Raw genomic sequence first — 18,693 nt, 5'->3', positions numbered from 1 at the left:
AATGGAATTGATATATACCCTGCCGTATCCTTTTCACAATTCATAGGCGCCAATTCAAACATAGCTCGTCAAAGCTCTTCGCCCAGATATTACACCAATATCCATTAAACTTCCTTTTAAGAAAATCAATCTCATGTCTTTCTATAAAAATCATTTTCTTTTCACAATTATACTTATATAATTTATTTTTATTCAACATAAGATTTAATAAAACAATCATAAAACAAGTTTTAGAAAGAAAAAAAACAATATGTAGCCAGAGTATATTCGTAACTCACCTCGTCCGAGAAACACAATTTACCGCGCGAATGCCTACTTATTAATTTCGGAACTTCATGTTTTAATTTTGTTTTGTTTTTTCCTCATCCTCCCCTGATTTCCTCTCTTTCCTTCTTTCTCTCTATCTTTTTTTTTTCTTTTCCCTTTCTCCTCCTCCCCTAATTTCCTCTCTTTCCTTCTTACTCTCTCCCTTTTTTTTTCTTTCCTTCATTTCCTTTAGCTAAGTGCCGTGTGTGGTGTGGTGTGGTGTGTGTGTGTGTGTTGGGGGTGGGGGGGTTGGGGGTGCTATTTATACTAATGGAAAAAGAATCTAGATCATATCTTGAAAATTCTAATCACATCATATCTTATATAATCTAACAATATGTAGCAAAATCTATATAATATCTAATCAAATCTATATCAAGTCGTAGGAAATCTAATAAAATCCAAGTATATCTATATCAAATCTTAGTGAATCCAATAAAATCCAAGTGTATCTATATCAGATCTTAATGAATCTAATAAGATCCAAGTGTATCTATTAGATTTCTAGTCTAGATTAATCCCACAAGATCTAATCCGATTCCTTCCAGATAATTCTTTGAACCTCACGGTTGTCCGCCTCGCAGTGACTCTTGCCTCACACTCCTGTGCTGCGATGAAGTTTTAAAGGATTGAGGCTACATCGAAAATCTTAGAAAATACGTTAATCCTAACGTAAGTGGGCCGCCAAATATTAACTCCTTATTCCCTTTTATTCTTTTTATCGTCTTATTTGCTTGTAAAAGTCGGGGTGTCACAAATGATCACCACCATGAAGCCACCACCACCACACCACCATCACCAACACCACCACCACGTCACCACCGCCATCACAATGACCACCACCACGCCGCCACCGCCACCATCACAATTAACAGTGTTAATTTTCATTTAAATTCATATCACAATTAACAGTGTTAATTATAACATAAATTAACACTGTTAATTATTATATGAATTTTGATGAAAATTAACATTAATAATTTAGACAGAAATTAACACTGTTAATTGTGGTAGTGGTGGCGGTGACGGCGGCATGGTGGTGGTCATTGTGGTGGGCGGTGGTGGTGGTGGTGGTTATGATGGTGGAGTGGTGGTGGTGGTCATTGTGGTGGCGGTGATGGTGGTGGAGTGGTGGTGGTGGTAGTGGTGGTGTAGGAGGTTGTATGGGTTCATTTATTTTTAAATGGGGGTAAAAATGTAAAATACACTCCACATGATCTATTAGGAAATGCACTTTATAGAAAAAAGATCTAGTGAGCTATGAAATTGAAAAATAGGACCGGCCCAGAATTAACTTTATCTTATATGACGTCTTTTTATTTTTTTGATCAGATCTTATATGGTGTCTAATCTGGCTCGTTTATTATTCGTGCTCGGCCCGATTGATCATCACAATCTATACCCAATGCTTACTTTAAAATTTAACAATAAGTCTAACCACACAAATAAATAACACAGATCTTACACATACTGCTAATGTGTTAAAAACAATAAGGACCCACACCCTACTCCAAGATGCATTTCCCTTGTTACCCTCGACTCTCTCTCTCTCTCCCAAAATCCAAATCCTTCAACCCAAATTCAACTCCCCCAAATCATCTCTCTCTCCCAAAACCCAAATTCATCAATCCGAAATCAATTCCCCCAAATCCTCTCTTTATCAAATGGATGCCAAAACTAAGGTGCTTAAAACCAACCTCTGCGAACAACAGTCCATGACTGAGTTACGAGTAGATATGCCTTTATTTCAATGCAAGTATCCGTGTGTTACCCAGGATTTTATCTATCCAGTCCGGTGCTCTAAAAGGATTCAACACATAATTACACAAATAAAATATGGATAAGTGATATAGGACGACTACATTCTCCTCCCCATTCCCTATCAACAAGGTTATAAACAACCAAACCCATGATTCTCCAGCACGCACTACAGCTGGCCTTCAACAAAAACACACGCCGCCAAGAGTCCTTGGGCCCAACGGCATCAGGTGGTGCATTTAATTAAGTGCTAGGAGAAAGGAGGTCAGGAGTTCAACTCCTCCTCCATGGTGTTAATAGATCTAACTGACACAAGCCCTCTTTTCCAATGCACTGATAGCCGCGCAATTGTACCTCATGATTCATGGGTTGGGAGAGATTGCCACAACCTCATGCAGCTAGGAGTGATTTAGGTTAGCCAAAATGGATGTGTTCTGTTTTTGGGGAGAGAAGATCCCCTGTCATTAGCCATAGGAATAATTCATTGAAGGTGATTAGAATTCCGTTTCGCAAAAACTACTATACTCAATGATATGGGTTTTACACAGCCTCAATCTACCGCTTAACAGGAAAGAAAAGTGATTTTGGATCCTAATTTGTCAACTAGTATATATATTCACCCAGCTTAAGACACGAAGCACTTACAGTGAAAATTGCCAATGATTAATACTTTGTGACAGAAAATTCATGGCCTCAGATGTTCCGAGCAATGTTTCCAAAATGGCACCAGAGTTTTGCAATGTATATGTCATCTCCAAAGGCAGAATTTCATCAGTACAGTCTGCCACTATTCCAGTCCCGAACCCACCTCCACGTCCATTACAGATCCAAAGCAAATCCAGTTCCAAGACCAGCTGATGCACGCCCCATGCAAGACAACGCTGCAAGAGGTATAATTCTGTTATTATATCGTCATTTCTCTCCTACCGATCCTAGTCTTTTTGTTGCTAAGAGAAACTACCAGGATCCATTTCTGCAGCTGAAAGGACAGCATTTGTACCTCCAAACTTGACTGAAGACACAGAAGACATCAAGTAAGTATTACCAAATCCAACCAAAAGTAGAAGCAACAATAAGGAAACCAATAATATTGTCAAAACCATAAATAAATGTATTACCTTGAACTTCTATGCCCTGCTGCAGAATCTAGTTGGGTCCTATCGAGACCACTTTAACACAGGCGTTGCAGAATCTTAGTTGGTCCAAATGATCACACCAAGTCGTATAGTTGACTAGTAGATCTTTAGTTGGATACTACTTGCTGCTGGTGGTGGATTCCTACAAGCCACCGGATTCCTATGAGCCACCATCTGCAAATGCAAAGAGAATATGCAGAAGAATAAACTATTTCAATAAAACCCTGGGGCTGTGATTTGGTCATGGAGTCGAAGAGATTTATATAAAGCAAAAGGAACAGGAAAAAAAACTATATTTATTTATTTGGTTTCCCCATCATTTTCCTTTCCCTTGAGAAATTCCTCAAATATCCATGATAAAAACATAGGCGTAACGTGTGAGGAAATGGAATCTCAACAACTAAAATAACAGCACTGACCTGAAAAGCATTTATCCAGGTCACCATTTAACAGAGGTAAAGCTTCAGGCAGATCATATGGGGACCTCTCACCGACTGATTCCAACATAACATTTGTGAGCTGTGGCAGACCAACCACCGAGAGTAAGTGTGCATCTCCCTTGGCAAGTCAAGAATCGGGTGTGGCATCTCTGCTTTCATATAGCTCATCAGACAGGGACAACAGAAGCAGCTTTGAGTCCCAATTCTCACCATCCAAGTCATCTGATCTAGGCTATACGCATGCCTTCTCAGCCTTCTCATCCAGCTCAGAGAGTGCCAACATGTCTTGGTCATCATCAAACCAGGCATGTGTATACAAATCCAAAGCTATTTCACCAACTGATTACAACTGCTGTTATGTAATCGTCAAACTATAATGAATAGACTGCCTGCAAAGTCGAGCAATAGTTGCTGAAAAGCATCCAAGAAAAAATGTTGAGTGGGAAAAAATTAACAAACATCAATTTTTGTTCAAAATGGGGTAGGGTTAATGGGGCATGCGTAGTTGGGCAAGGATACTAGATGCATACGATGCAGATGCACTACCCACACCCCAACCAGAACAAGTCCATGCAACATAGGTTGCAGATCAAGTGGGGCTATGTGTTAGTTATTGACCTCAAGTCCTATACATTGGTTTATATCTCAGACAAATTTTAGAGCTCCTTAAACCTGAATCATAGTAGTGGACTTATGATTATGCACGAGATAGCATCCAAATCGGAGTTTTAACCCATTTTGAAACATATGTGTATTTTCTCAACAGAACAAGAAGAAGGGCTTGTTAAGGTTATGTTACATAACCTCAGATTTACCGGCAAACACATATCTTTTTCTAACTAGTCTTTCACAAGTTTCAGGAGAGACAAATAACAATAACGAAGAACTATGTTAATAAAATGGAAAAGCTCCTCAAGTGTTTGAATTTCCCTGTAATTCAAACCCTTGTACTAAATACCGTACAAATTTCTAGGATGAGATGGAAGCTGAGATGAGGAGGCTGAAGCAAGAGCTCAAGCAGACACTAAACATGTACAGCACAGCACGCAAAGAAGCAGTCACAGCAAAACACAAGGTACTAAGTTGTGGTCGCAAGTTTTGAAGTCATTACTTAAAAATTAAAATTCTGAATACTTCAATAGTCTATCAAAACAGGGTTCAATTAATACATGTCAATAAATTTCAAAAGTCAAATTAATTCCTTGGGTTTAAGTGTCCTGAATACATCCCAGCATGAGTTGTACAACATAATTGGTGCAGGCAATGGAACTTCATAATTGGAAAAACAAGGAACTACAAAGATTAGGAGAGGGTTGACTAGCTGGGGAAGCAACATCGGTAATTATAGAAAGAGAGAAAGCAAAGACTAATGCCGCTATTGAGAAAGCAGAAGCAGCTCAGAGGATTGCAGAACTGGAAGCACAGAAAAGAAAGAATGCTGAAATGAAAGCACTCAAAGAAGCTAAGGAGAAGAGGAAAGTATTAGATGTGCTGGTACAAAGCAATGTCAGGTACCGCAAATACACCATAGAGGAGATTGAAGCAGCAACCGATCACTTCTCAATCTCTCTCAAAATCGGGGAAGGTGGTTATGGGCCAGTGTTCAAGTGTTTTTTGGATCGTACACCAGTTGCAGTTAAAGTTCTTCGTCCCGATGCAGCTCAAGGAAGATCACAGTTTCAGCAAGAGGTGCGGAAGTTTTTCACAATAATACATCTCGAAAATACCATAACCAGGTAACCTCATATGCTAATACAACATAAAAAGAAGAATAAACCATAGGGTACGGAACCAAAAACTGTATCAGCCTCTGACCACGCTGATACGATGATACCATCTTCTTTACTTTCTTATTAAGTCATCTTATAGGACAAGTTTTCGTCATGCTTGTTTGCTGACCACAATTGGGAGGTCGCCGCTCGGTCATGAGGCTTAGATTTGTTTGGTTTGGTTTGGTTTGTGTTATGCTTATTTTGTCTGGTCTTATAGTGCAAGTTGAAGTCCTAAGTTGCATACGCCATCCCAACATGGTTCTCCTCTTGGGAGCCTGTCCAGAGTACAGTTGCCTAGTCTACGATTACATGGCAAATGGGAGCTTAGAAGATCGTCTGTTTAGGCGAGGGAACACACCACCTCTTCCTTGGCAACTCAGGTTTCGAATAGCTGCAGAAATTGCAACTGGCCTTCTTTTCCAGAACCCATAGTTCACCGTGACCTAAAACCTGCAAACATTCTCCTCGACTCTAACTTTGTCAGCAAGATTAGTGATGTTGGCTTAGCCAGACTGGTCCATCCAAACGTGGCAGACAGTGTAACTGAATACCACATGACCTCAGCCACAGGAACTTTCTATTACATAGACCCAAAGTACCAGCAAACCGGCATGCTAGGAACAAAGTTTGATATCTATTCACTAGGTATCATGCTGCTTCAAATTGTTACAGCCAAGCCCCCAATGGGTTTGACTCACCATGTTGAACGGGCTATTGACAAGGGAATTTTTGCTGAATTTCTCGATCCATCTATCTCCAACTGGCCAGTGGAAGAGGCATTGAGCTTTGCACAGCTAGCTCTTAAATGTGCAGAGCTGAGGCGAAAAGACAGACCAGACCTTAAGACCATTGTGTTACCTGAGCTTAACAGGTTGAAAGCCCTCGGTGAAGAAAAGATGCCTAACTGTTTCATGATGCTGGGTGGCGGCAGTACACCAGGAACGTCACCAAGTCAGAGCCAAGCCTCCGCAACATCCCAAGTGAGTCACTAATGCCTGGAATAGACTGTTATTTTTTCGCTTTTATTTTGCTATGTGTTCAAAGTAGCTCTTTTTAAGTGATTCACAGTGAGTTAATTTTGCAGTCAAATGATCATGTTGGAATTGTTCCTAGTAAAACGATTCCCCAGTTTCACAGATGCCCTGGACCACCTGAGAGAGTATATGCAAATTTATAATGCTGAATTTTTTGCAGGATGTAAGTGACCCAATATTGCGACCATTTGGATCTGAAAGTTCACAGAGCCATTTGAGCTCCTCATCTCATTCAGAGAGAAGATCCAGTACGGATTGGGAAGCATTACCGACTTTAACATTAATCATCCATTCATAAAAGTTATGAGGTTCCTGGAAGCTTATTTTACTTTCTTATTTTTGCAGGCTGAAGTTTGAAGATATCTCTAACCACAATTGTTGAATGAGTACAAAACATAAACGAGTGATTTGAATTCAGTTCTTCAGCAAGTGCATAAAAAAGCAGAGCTGTTAGCTGTCTCAATTAGTTTGGGTACAAAATAAGATGCTTGTTCTAGCAACAAGGTTTATGCAACTTCCTCTTTGAATATTTTGACAACTTGAACTTTGAAGTTGCCCATGTTTACAGTATTTCCCCAAATTGCTTGGGGCATAAGGGTTAGTTTGGTTTGTGGGCATTTTTCTAAAATGCTTGGAGCAATTTTAACAGGAAGCTCTGAACAGATGGGTGACTTAAATAAATAAAACAAAGATTCTTTCCGGGATGGAGCTAGGACTTACAGGTCTGTACTCTAACAGAGAACCTTTTGATCAAAAACAGATTAAGCCCAATTTGATTTCCTAAAGGCTCTATTTGGATGGCAGGTATCTTAGGGGGAATATGAATGTGATTCCGGAACTTTATCATTCCTATGTTTGTGAAGAATGAGAATGCGAATGAGATTACTGATCTCCCAATCTATGAGAAAATCACATTCCTAAATACATGAGGAATATGATCCCTCCCACCCCCATGGGAATCTTGGATTCCTAGCTTGATTAGTGTAAAAAGGAAACGTTTGATTTTAGTATATTTCTAAAATAAATGATTCCTAAAGAAGATTACTTGATTAATCCAAATGTCAGAATAGAATTACTCTGAGTATCGAATTACTAGAAATTTAATTCCTGGTAATCAAATTCCTATTCCTACAAAATATTATGGGCATATTTTGAAGGATTAAAAGGAGAGGGGGGGAAATACCCAACCCCAAGCCCTCTCCATCAATATTTCTCCTCCTTTGTCTCTTTCGTATCATTGCCAAACCCCCTTGCGCTTTTTATAATGACTTGACCATGGCAGCCATTTTTTTCTTGGCCGAATTTTCCTTGACCATTATCTAGTTGCTCTGCAAATGACTACAAGCAAGAAGAGAATGACTGTTCTGCTTAGTATCTTTCTTCGTTTGACCTGTAACTAGCTGTATCAATTCTCCCTTCCTTTAGCTACGATTTTCTCTTTGTCTAATGGCCCAAGCCCCGAGGCCATACCTTGGCTTTTTTTCTTTTTTTGTTCTAACACATTTGAGATATGATAAACCAAATGAAAAGCCCAGATGACCCAAGAGAATTGATATTCGAAATACAATAGTACTTGGACGGACAAAAGGCATAAATTACTACTCCTACTTTTAGTAAGCTCTTCAATTCAATTCTCAAGCAGCACTAGTCATAACTCAACTTGATAGGTATGTGTGCATGCATCAGTAAGTCACAAGACAGACTTGATGAATGAGAGAAATTAAACAACTCCCTCTGATATATGTGCCGTGTGCTATATTTTTATAAGCTGAACCTCTGAATCCGTGGCTAAATTGGAACCAGTTTGCGACTTTGACAGTTTGAGTTCGCGAATTTTCATCAAATTCGACAGACTGCGATCTGAGTGCGCGTGCAGTACCCTCCACCAGCGAACTGTGTGACTAAGGTCCAAACATGTTGAGGTGATCCTTAACGCAGAGGAGCACACCATTTTTGGCAAAGTAAACATGACCCTTTGGGTGCTGGGAGGTGGATATCAGCCGATTCTGAGATGGAGAAGACACCAGTGTGCTACCAAACCAAAGAATATTGGTGTACTTTTGGGACGGAGACTGCCGGGGGTTGAAGAAGATAAATGGGGGGGGGGGGGGGGGGGGGGGAGTTGTGGGGGGCAGGCAGTTGAACTTGCACCATTGGCTTCTCTGGAGGGTGCAATCTTTTTTTTTTTTTTTCTCCCTTTGTTTCTCTGGGTTTGATTCTTTTATTTAGCATTTTGTAAATTTTAATGTATTTATCAACCTAAAGGAAAAGGAAAAGGTAAAGGGGAAGCGAAATTACTTTTATTGGTCACAGTTTTTTAATATAGCAATCTCACAGGCACGCATGTCTAGCCACACACAAAAACAGACACATCTTAACCAATCGAACTACGTAAAGGCTACACAAATTGAACGGCTTTGGCTTTGAACGGCTTTGGCTTTGAAATGGGTATAAATAAGATTGTAAGCCTTAAGGGAAATCATGAATGATTGAATGAAAGAAAATTTGAGTAGCTTTCAAGCTATTTGATTGTGTGATGCAATCATATTTTGGTATGATGCTAAAGAGCCCCTAGGTGTGATGTCTTGGGTTTTCTAGGTGTGATGCCTAGACCTATCCTTCTCTAACCCTTTCTCTTCTTCTTCTTACAAATTACTGTTCCCAGCCCCAAAACAGCCTCTTTCTCTTGTGTTTGATTATACTCAGCCCTATTTCAATCTGTCCTGCAACATCGTGGCATCTCTGTACTGGTATCGATGTTAAAACCTACAAACAGTTTTTTTTTTTTCCCCTTCTCGAGAAAATGTATAACAAGCCCCCACTTTTTACAGGTAAATTTCTTATAGTTCTGCATGACATCAATAGATATTTTCTCTCTAAAATCACCTGATGGAATCTCAGGAAAAGGATATTCCAACTTCAATGCTACTTAATCACTGACTTGGACATTTTACTGATATAATAGGATCAGGCTCTTGAAAACGCAAAATGCTGACTTCAAAAATTTTGCTTGCCATCTTTCCTTATGTGTTGGTTATTCGTGCTAAAGTTATATTTTCTGTGCACATTGTTATTTCATTGCTGTGGGTAATGGATATTCAACGGATTTCCTCCATTCACGGGCTTAACTATTTACCAAATACATAATAATTCAGTACAAAACCGAGTAGAATTATATCAAATTTACAAGTTCTGGCAACACAACGTTATAAGGAAACAATTAATCAAATGATTATTTAGAACACGTGCAGAGTAGGGTGAATAAATCAACAACTAATGTTCACTACTTACGTATGATGATGGAGATGGTAGCGCACATAATCTCCAACAACTTGCGAATCGGCTGCCTGAAAAGAAGGCATCATATATAAGCAACCATAACCAACAAAGAAATGATGTTTAAGAAATTGTCCTAATTCCTCGATTTGGAGTTTCTTTGACCTCCAAGGTGTTCAAGATTCCTGTTTCTGGCACTCGTTGCAAACAAGATCCAATTAAACATGAAAAAAGGTGGTACGAGATGGCTGTGAGTTACAGCCCTTGTTGACACGTGGGATCGTAGGAGACAGTCGCAAAGAAAATCGCAATTGATAAGAGAGACTGTAAACGAATTGAACACCCAAACTCAAAGAACAGAAGAGAGAGTTTAGCACTCATGAACTCCACTCTCGTTATAAGGCAGGCAATGAGATATATGTAAATAAACACGCGTATAGGGAAAGAGTGGAATCTGAGCGAGGTTGTATGTACCGATCCAGAGCGATAGAGGTAAACATTATCAGTCAGCTGTGTGATCTTATCCGATGCCCTATTTGCCACATACATACCTATGATAAGAGCAAATTGGAATTAAGATCAAACAAATTGGTATTAACATAACATCAGAAGGGGTAATGCTAGTAGTTAATAATACCAGTGCAAGTGTGAGAATCGGCACCGAGTACGACACCGCCGTTGTAAGTGACTCCTATGATGGTGGTTCCCATCGAATGTGGAGCGTTCAAGTCTGCCATGCTTGGATCCATTTTGCTCAGATCTACGGATTTGCGCAGATAAACCCTTGTGGAACTTATTAATAAAGGGAAGAGGAGGGAGAGAGATAACAGGGCTGTTTCTTGGAGAGAGGGCAATGGAAGAAATTAGTAAAGGAATTTGCTGGTGTGCCCGGTTCCATTTTTAGATAAAATTATACTTACGGCCCTGTACTTTAAATAATCATAAAAAGTACCCCCTTAACTTCAAAAGTGAACACATTCACTCCTACATTTTCATCTCATTAAGAGGTCAAGAGTTTGAGTCTCCCCACTTGCGTATGAATGTTCTTCCCTTAGAAGAATTTTCCTTTGAAAAAATGAAGGCCCAGGATTTGTTTTGATAATTAATACCCGACAAGAACAAGCTAAGAATATTTGTTAATGCTGAAAATATCCTTGGCGAGTATAAATTAACAAAACACGTCTGATTATACTTAGCCCTATTTCAATCTGTCCTGCATCATCGTGGCATCTCTGTACTGGTATCGATGTTAAAACCTACAAGTTTTTTTTGTTTTCCCCTTCTTCTCGAGAAACTGTATAACAAGCCCCCACCTTTTACAAGTAAATTTTTTATGGTTCTGCAAAACATCAATATATATTTTCTCTCTAAAATCACCTGAAGGAATCTCAGGAAAGGGATATTCCAACTTCAATGCTAATTAATCACTGACTTGGACATTTCATTGTTATAACAGAATCAGGCTCTTGAAAACTCGAAATGCTGACTTCAAAAATTTTGCTTGCCATCTTTCCTTATGTGTTGGTTATTTGTGCTAAAGTTATATTTTTTGTGCGCATTGTTATTTCCTTGTTGTGGGTAATGGATATTCAACGGATTTCCTCCATTCACGGGCTTAACTATTTACCAAACACATAATAATTCAATACAGAACCGAGTAGAATTATATCAGATTTACAAGTTCCAGCAACACAACGTTATAAGGAAACAATTAATCAAATGATTATTTAGAACACGTGCAGAGTAGGGTGAATAAATCAACAACTAATGTTCACTACTTACATATGTTGATGGAGATGGTAGCGCACATAATTTGCAACTTGTGAATCGGCTGCCTGAAAAGAAGGCATCATATATGTTCAGTTTTAGGGTAATCGTAATAGAGAGAAAACCCATTAGAGTTAATTTCATTCAACATAAAATATATATGTACAAGCTGTATAATAATTACACTACGGTCCTAGATACTTACACTAATTACATGATAAGACATATAATTACACTAGATACAAATAGATCCATCATCTAACACTCCCCCTCAAGTTGGTGCGAAGATATCAATCAAGCCCAACTTGAACACAATAGGATGAAAACTCTTGCTACCCAGCCCTTTTGTGAATATATCAGCTAACTGATCTCCAGATCTCACAAACGGCATACATATCAAACCCTCATTCAACTTTTCCTTGATGAAGTGTCGATCAATCTCTATGTGCTTCGTTCTGTCATGCTGAACGGGATTATGAGCAATGTTAATGGCAGCTTTATTGTCGCAGTAGAGTTTCATCGGAACACTATCAGCAAACCCCAAATCAAGTAACAAAGTTTGGAGCCACAAGAGCTCGCAAACACCATGAGCCATAGCTCTATATTCAGCTTCTGCGCTAGACCTAGCGACTACCGATTGCTTCTTACTTCGCCAGGTAATCAGATTACCCCCAAGGAAAGTGCAATAGCCAAAAGTAGAGCGCCTATCATCCACAGAACTAGCCTAGTCAGCATCAGTGAATGCCTCCAATCGCAAATGGCCATGATTAGAGAATAGAATTCCTTTTCCTGAAGCTGATTTCAGATACCTCAAAATACGATAAACTGCATCTAGATGTGATGTACGAGGATCATGCATAAACTGACTAACAACACCTACTGCATAAGTAATATCGGGTCGAGTGTGGGCCAAGTATATTAGTCGACCCACAAGTCGCTGATACCTTTCCTTATCAGTACGCTCCCCCACATCTCCACTAAGATGATGATTCGCCTCAATAGGAGAATCTGCAGGTCTACAGCCCAACATACCTGTTTCTTCCAAAAAATCAAGTATATACTTGCGTTGGGAAATAAAAATACCTTTATCAGACCTTGCTACTTCCATTCCAAGAAAGTATCTCAATGATCCCAAGTCCTTAATCTCGAACTCCTGAGCTAGACGAGACTTAAGGTTATGAATCTCACTCACATCATTGCCTATCATTATTATGTCATCAACATAAACAATAAGGACAGCAATCTTACCATTACTTCGCCGGATGAACATTGTATGATCTGCATGGCTTTGCTTGTAACCAAAACTTAACATAGCCTTAGATAACCTGCCAAACCAAGCTCTAGGTGACTGTTTCAGCCCATAAAGTGCCTTCTTCAATCTACACACCTTTCCTTCACTTGCAGGAGAAGAGAAACCTGGTGGAATATCCATCTAAACTTCCTCCTCTAAATCACCATGGAAGAATGCATTTTTCACATCAAACTGTTGAAGAGGCCAATTCAAGTGGGCAGCACACGAGAGGAGAGCTCGCACAGAATTCATCTTCGCTACCGGAGCAAACGTCTCCTCATAGTCAATACCATAAGTTTGAGAAAAACCTCTGGCAACCAGCCTTGCCTTGTATCTCTCAACTGTACCATCAGCCTTTTGTTTAATAGTGAACACCCACTTGCAGCCCACTGGTTTCTTCCCTCCTGGAAGTGACACTAGATCCCATGTGCCATTCTTTTTCAAAGTTGTCATCTCTTCTACCATAGCTCCTTTCCACTTAGGTATCTTGAATGCATCTTGCCAATTCTGTGGAATAGATATAGAGGAAAGAGAAGAGACAAAGGCATGGTACGAAGGAGACAAACGGTCATAAGAAACAAACTGTGAGATAGGATGTTGAGTACAAGATCTAACACCTTTTCGAATAGCAATAGGAACATTGTCAGGATCCATAGGAGGAGGTTCAATAAAAGAAGAATCATTACCAGAAGAGTCAGCTGAGGAATCTGGAACTGGAGTGGGTGATTGTGATTGACAAGGTGGTAACGTACATGAAGACTTTCCATTTTTCCGTTTAGCATACCTCTGTAAGCCAACTCCCTGTAGTCGTCGTCGTGCAGGTAATTGTTCCTCAATGTCACCACCAATATCATGTGTTTCCCTTTCAACAGATACTGGTTCCTCTCCAGTGTTTTCCTTTTCCCCCTCACTATGATCATAGAAAAATTTCTCCCCCTCACTATGATTATAAAAGGTAAACATCTCTTCCTCCTGCTGATGCTCCCCCTAAAGAGATGGTTTGAAGGGAGAATAAAAAACCTCGGTTTCCCAAAAGGTAACATCCATAGAGACAAACATCTTTCTCGAATAAGGATCGTAACACTTATAGCCTTTTTGGGTAGGAGAGTACCCAACAAAAATACACTTATGGGCTTTATGTCCTAGCTTGCCCCCAGAAGGTTTTGGGGCATGAACAAAACACACACAACCAAACACCCTAGGTGGAAGAGTCGTTACTCGACAACTGCTTGGCAGGCACTCAATGGGTGTTTTAAAATTAAGGACACTGGATGGCATACGGTTGATAAGATATGTGGCAGTTAAAATAGCTTCTCCCCATAAGTATTTGGGAACATTCATAGTGAACAAAAGGGATCGAGCCACCTCAGCAAGATGACGATTTTTACGCTCAACGACTCCATTTTGTTGTGGAGTGTCAACGCAAGTCGTTTGAAAAATAATACCATTATCATCTAGATATGTCCGAAAAATCTTATCAATATACTCAGTCCCATTATCACTCCGAAGAATTTTAATATTTGTATCAAACTGAGTGCACACCATCTTATGAAAAGATTTGAAACAGGAAAATACTTCATTTTTTGAATGGAGTAAGTACACCCATGTGGCACGAGAATAAAAGTAACAAACCATCGATAGCCCTTTAAAGAAGTAACAAGAGAAGGACCCCAAACATCAGAGTGGATAACCATAAATGGAGAATCACTTCGTTTATTAATAGGTGCATAAAAAGAGCGTTTATGTTTCCCAAACTCACAGGCTTCACAAAAAAACTGATCCCTAGGACAATGTTTAACTAAAATAGGAAAGAGTTTCTCTAATATCCCAAATGAGGGATGACCCAATCTACGGTGCCACCGATGTAACAAAGAAAGAGTGGAACTCATATCTGCCCGTAGAGCTTGTCCACATGATAAAGATGGCTGAGATGGATGAGGTCCATGCTCCAGATAATAGATACCACCATGTGCTTTACCACTGCCAATCACCTTCCCCGTTTCCAGTTCCTGAAAGATACAGTAAGTAGGAAAAAATGTCACGGAACAGTTGGCAGAATGGGTAAAACTACTAACTGAAAGAAGGTTAGTGGCAAAGTTTGGAATATGGAGGACTGAAGAGAGAGAGAGATAGAAGGAGAATAGCGAACGGAACCTTTCCCTGAAATAGCAGAGAACGACCCATCGGCAATTCAAACCTTATCCTTACCAGAACAAGTAGAATAGGAATCAAAAACAAAGGAACACCTGTCATATGATCTGAAGCACCAGAATCGATAATCCAAGAAATACCGGAGGAGGCAGTAAATGCACTAGCTGGAATACCTGAATGAGCAAAATAGGATGCAGTAGGAGCTACTGTGGAAGTAGGAGCTATAGTAGAGGAAGAATCAGCCCGAGCCATAAGACGCCTGAGAGCTTGCATCTCCCCCTGAGAGAAACCGCCAACAGATTCAGAAGGTGACTGAACTCCTGTACTGAACCCAGAATCAGACAAGGTAGTAAACTCTGAAACATGTGCCTGAGCCTGAGAACGTCCGGAACCATGACCTCGACCTCCATGTCCACTGCCTCGCCCACGAGAAGGACGACCATGTAACTTCCAACAGAAATCCTTGGTATGTCCAGTGTTGTGGCAATAATCACACTGGAGTGACATACGGTCTATGGTCCCACTAGTAGTACCATACTGAGACTTTCCACTGCCAGACCCAAACTGTCCCTGCGGAATAGCAACCAATGCAGAACGATCAGAAGTGGGAGTTTGTAACATAGCACCCCTTCTGCTCTCCTCCTGTTGAACAATGGCATAGGCCTCTCCTAAAGATGAAAACGGAACACGACCTAACACATGCACTCTAATTGGATCATACTCCACATCAAGACCAGCAAGAAAGTCATACACACGTTCTTTCTCTATTCTTTTTAACCAAGCACCAGCATCAACGGAACAGACTGCCTGAAACCCCTGATAATAATCAAATTCTTTCCAAGCCCCACTGAGATCAGCAAAGTAAACAGCAACAGATCGATTGTGTTGATCCATAGTACGAAGTCGCTTTCGCAACTCAAAACACTGAGCATCATTGCCCTGCTGAGAATAAGTCTGTTTGGCAATAGTCCAAATCTGATATGGAGTGTTAAGAAGCAAGAAAGGACTACGAATATCAGCCTTCATAGAATTAAACAACCAGGTCATGGCTAAAGATCGACGAGACTTAAACGTCTTGAGTTCAACATCAGTAGTAGGCTCAGTAACAGGGCCTTCAATGAACTCAGACATCCCTTTAGCTTCAATAGCTAATGTAAAAGTACGAGACCAAAGTAAATAATTTGTGCCATCCAGTTTGATGGGACAAATATCCAGTGAAGAGTTATCCAGAGTCCCTACACGACTCAACTCATCCTTGCCACTAGCGGAAGCCTGTTTTTTCTCTTCTGACATCTTGAAAGTAGAACAATAATGCCAAATAAACAATAAACAATGTTCCCAACAACTTTAGAACTCTAAAAATAATAAATAAAAGTTCCAAAAGCCCTAGAACCTCAAAAAAATCAACTGAATACCTTCGAATCTGACTGAAACAATGTTGAAACTTCGTGAAAGAAGAAAAAATAGATCCGATCGACAAGAAAAAAAAAACGGCGACAGTAGCAGATCAGATCGGAGCACTGTTCACGCGAGTACTGTTCACGCGATTACTGTTCACGCGAAGAACTGTTCACGCAGCAACAAGAAGAACGTCGTAGGTCGCCCAGGTTCTATCGCTTTGATACCATGTTCAGTTTTAGGGTAATCGTAATAGAGAGAAAACCCATTAGAGTTAATTTCATTCAACGTAAAATATATATGTACAAGCTGTATAATAATTACACTACGGTCCTAGATACTTAAACTAATTACATGATAAGACACATAATTACACTAGATACAAATAGATCCATCATCTAACAATATATAAGCAACCAAAACCAACAAAGAAATGATGTTTAAGAAATTGTCCTAATTCCTCGATTTGGAGTTTCTTGACCTCCAAGGTGTTCAAGATTCCTGTTTCTGGCACTCGTTGCAAACAAGATCCAATTAAACATGAAAAAAGGTGGTAGGAAATGGCTGTGAGTTACAACCCTTGTTGACACGTGGGATCGTAGGAGACAGTCGTAAAGAAAATCGCAATTGATAAGAGAGACTGTAAACGAATTGAACACCCAAACTCAAAGAACAGAAGAGAGAGTTTAGCACTCATGAACTCCACTCTCATTATAAGGCACACAATGAGATATATGTAAATAAACACATGTTTAGGGAAAGAGAGGAGTCTGAGCGAGGTAATATGTAACGATCCAGAGCGACAGAGGTAAACATTATCAGTCAACTGTGTGATCTTATCCGATGCCCTATTTGCCACATACATACCTATGATAAGAGCAAATTGGAATTAAGATCAAACAAATTGATATTAAGATAGCATCGGAAGGGGTAATACTAGCAGTTAATAATACCAGTGCTGGTGCGAGAATCGGCGCCGAGTACGACACCGCCGTCGTAAGTGACTCTATGATGGTGGTTCCCATCGAATGTGGCGGGTTCAGGTCTGCCATGCTTGGATCCATTCTGCTCAGATCTGGGGATTTGCGCAGATAAACCCTAGTAGAACTTATTAGTAAAGGGAAGAAAAGGGAGAAAGAGATAACAAGGCTGTTTCTTGGAGAGAGGGCAATGGAAGAAATATTAGTAAAGGAATCTGCTGGTGTGCCCGGTACCATTTTTAGATAAAATTATACTTACGGCCTTGTACTTTAAATAATCATAAAAAGTACCCCCTTAACTTCAATAGAAACTCATTCACTCATACATTTTCATCTCATTAAGAGGTCAAGAGTTTTAGTCTCCCCAATTGCGTATGAATGTTCTTCCCTGAGAGGAATTTTCCTTTGGAAGAAGGCCCAGGACGTGTTTTGATAATTAATATCCGCCAAGGACAAGCTTAGAACATTTGTTAATACTAAAAATGTCCTTGGCGAGTATAAATTAACAAAAGACGTTTGATTATACTTAGCCCTATTTCAATCTGCCCTGCATCATCGTGGCATCTCTGCACTGGTATCGATGTTAAAACCTACAACAGTTTTTTTTTTTTTCCCCTTCTCGAGAAAATGTATACCAAGCCCCCACCTTTTACAGGTAAATTTTTTATGGTTCTGCATGACATCAATAGATATTTTCTCTCTAAAATCACCTAATGGAATCTCAGGAAAAGGATATTCCAACTTAAATGCTACTTAATCACTAACTTGGACATTTCACTGTTACAACAGGATCAAGCCCTTGAAAACTCCAAATGCTGACTTCAAAAATTTTGCTTGCCATCTTTCCTTATGTGTTGGTTATTTGTGCTAAAGTTATATTTTCTGTGCGCATTGTTATTTCATTGCTGTGGGTAATGGATATTCAACGGATTTCCTCCCTTCACGGGCTTAACTATTTACCAAATACATAACAATTCAGTACAGAACCGTGTAGAATTATATCAGATTTACAAGTTCCAGCAACACAACGTTATACGGAAACAATTAATCAAATGATTATTTAGAACACGTGCAGAGTAGGGTGAATAAATCAACAACTAATGTTCACTACTTACGCATGTTGATGGAGATGGTAGCGCACATAATTTGCAACAACTTGCGAATCGGCTGCCTGAAAAAAAGGCATCATATATAAGCAACCAAAACCAACAAAGAAATGATGTTTAAGAAATTGTCCTAATTCCTCGATTTGGAGTTTCTTTGACCTCCAAGGTGTTCAAGATTCCTGTTTCTGGCACTCGTTGCAAACAAGATCCAATTAAACATGAAAAAAGGTGGTACGAGATGGCTGTGAGTTACAGCCCTCATTGACACGTGGGATCGT

General features: G+C 39.7%; 2 protein-coding genes across 2 annotated transcripts; one reads left to right on the top strand and one right to left on the bottom strand.

The window, feature by feature from the left end:
• The first annotated feature begins 5,667 nt into the window (after positions 1-5,667).
• LOC131328365 (U-box domain-containing protein 35-like) lies at positions 5,668-6,803 on the top strand. The gene is made up of 4 exons (XM_058361315.1): positions 5,668-5,746; positions 5,836-6,392; positions 6,497-6,571; positions 6,792-6,803. The coding sequence occupies exons 1-4, from the start codon at positions 5,668-5,670 to the stop codon at positions 6,801-6,803; spliced, it is 723 nt and encodes a 240-aa protein (XP_058217298.1).
• A 149-nt stretch (positions 6,804-6,952) lies between these two features.
• LOC131328364 (proteasome subunit beta type-6-like) lies at positions 6,953-10,471 on the bottom strand. The gene is made up of 5 exons (XM_058361314.1): positions 10,360-10,471; positions 10,197-10,273; positions 9,738-9,793; positions 8,221-8,339; positions 6,953-7,101 (listed from the first exon to the last, which is right to left on the bottom strand). Exons 1-5 carry the CDS (start codon positions 10,469-10,471, stop codon positions 6,953-6,955), a joined length of 513 nt encoding a protein of 170 aa, XP_058217297.1.
• Positions 10,472-18,693: the final 8,222 nt, after the last annotated feature.

This window comes from Rhododendron vialii, chromosome 6a, assembly GCF_030253575.1.
Source record: "Rhododendron vialii isolate Sample 1 chromosome 6a, ASM3025357v1".
Lineage (NCBI taxonomy): Eukaryota > Viridiplantae > Streptophyta > Magnoliopsida > Ericales > Ericaceae > Rhododendron > Rhododendron vialii.
This window is presented reverse-complemented; position numbering and strand designations above follow the sequence as displayed.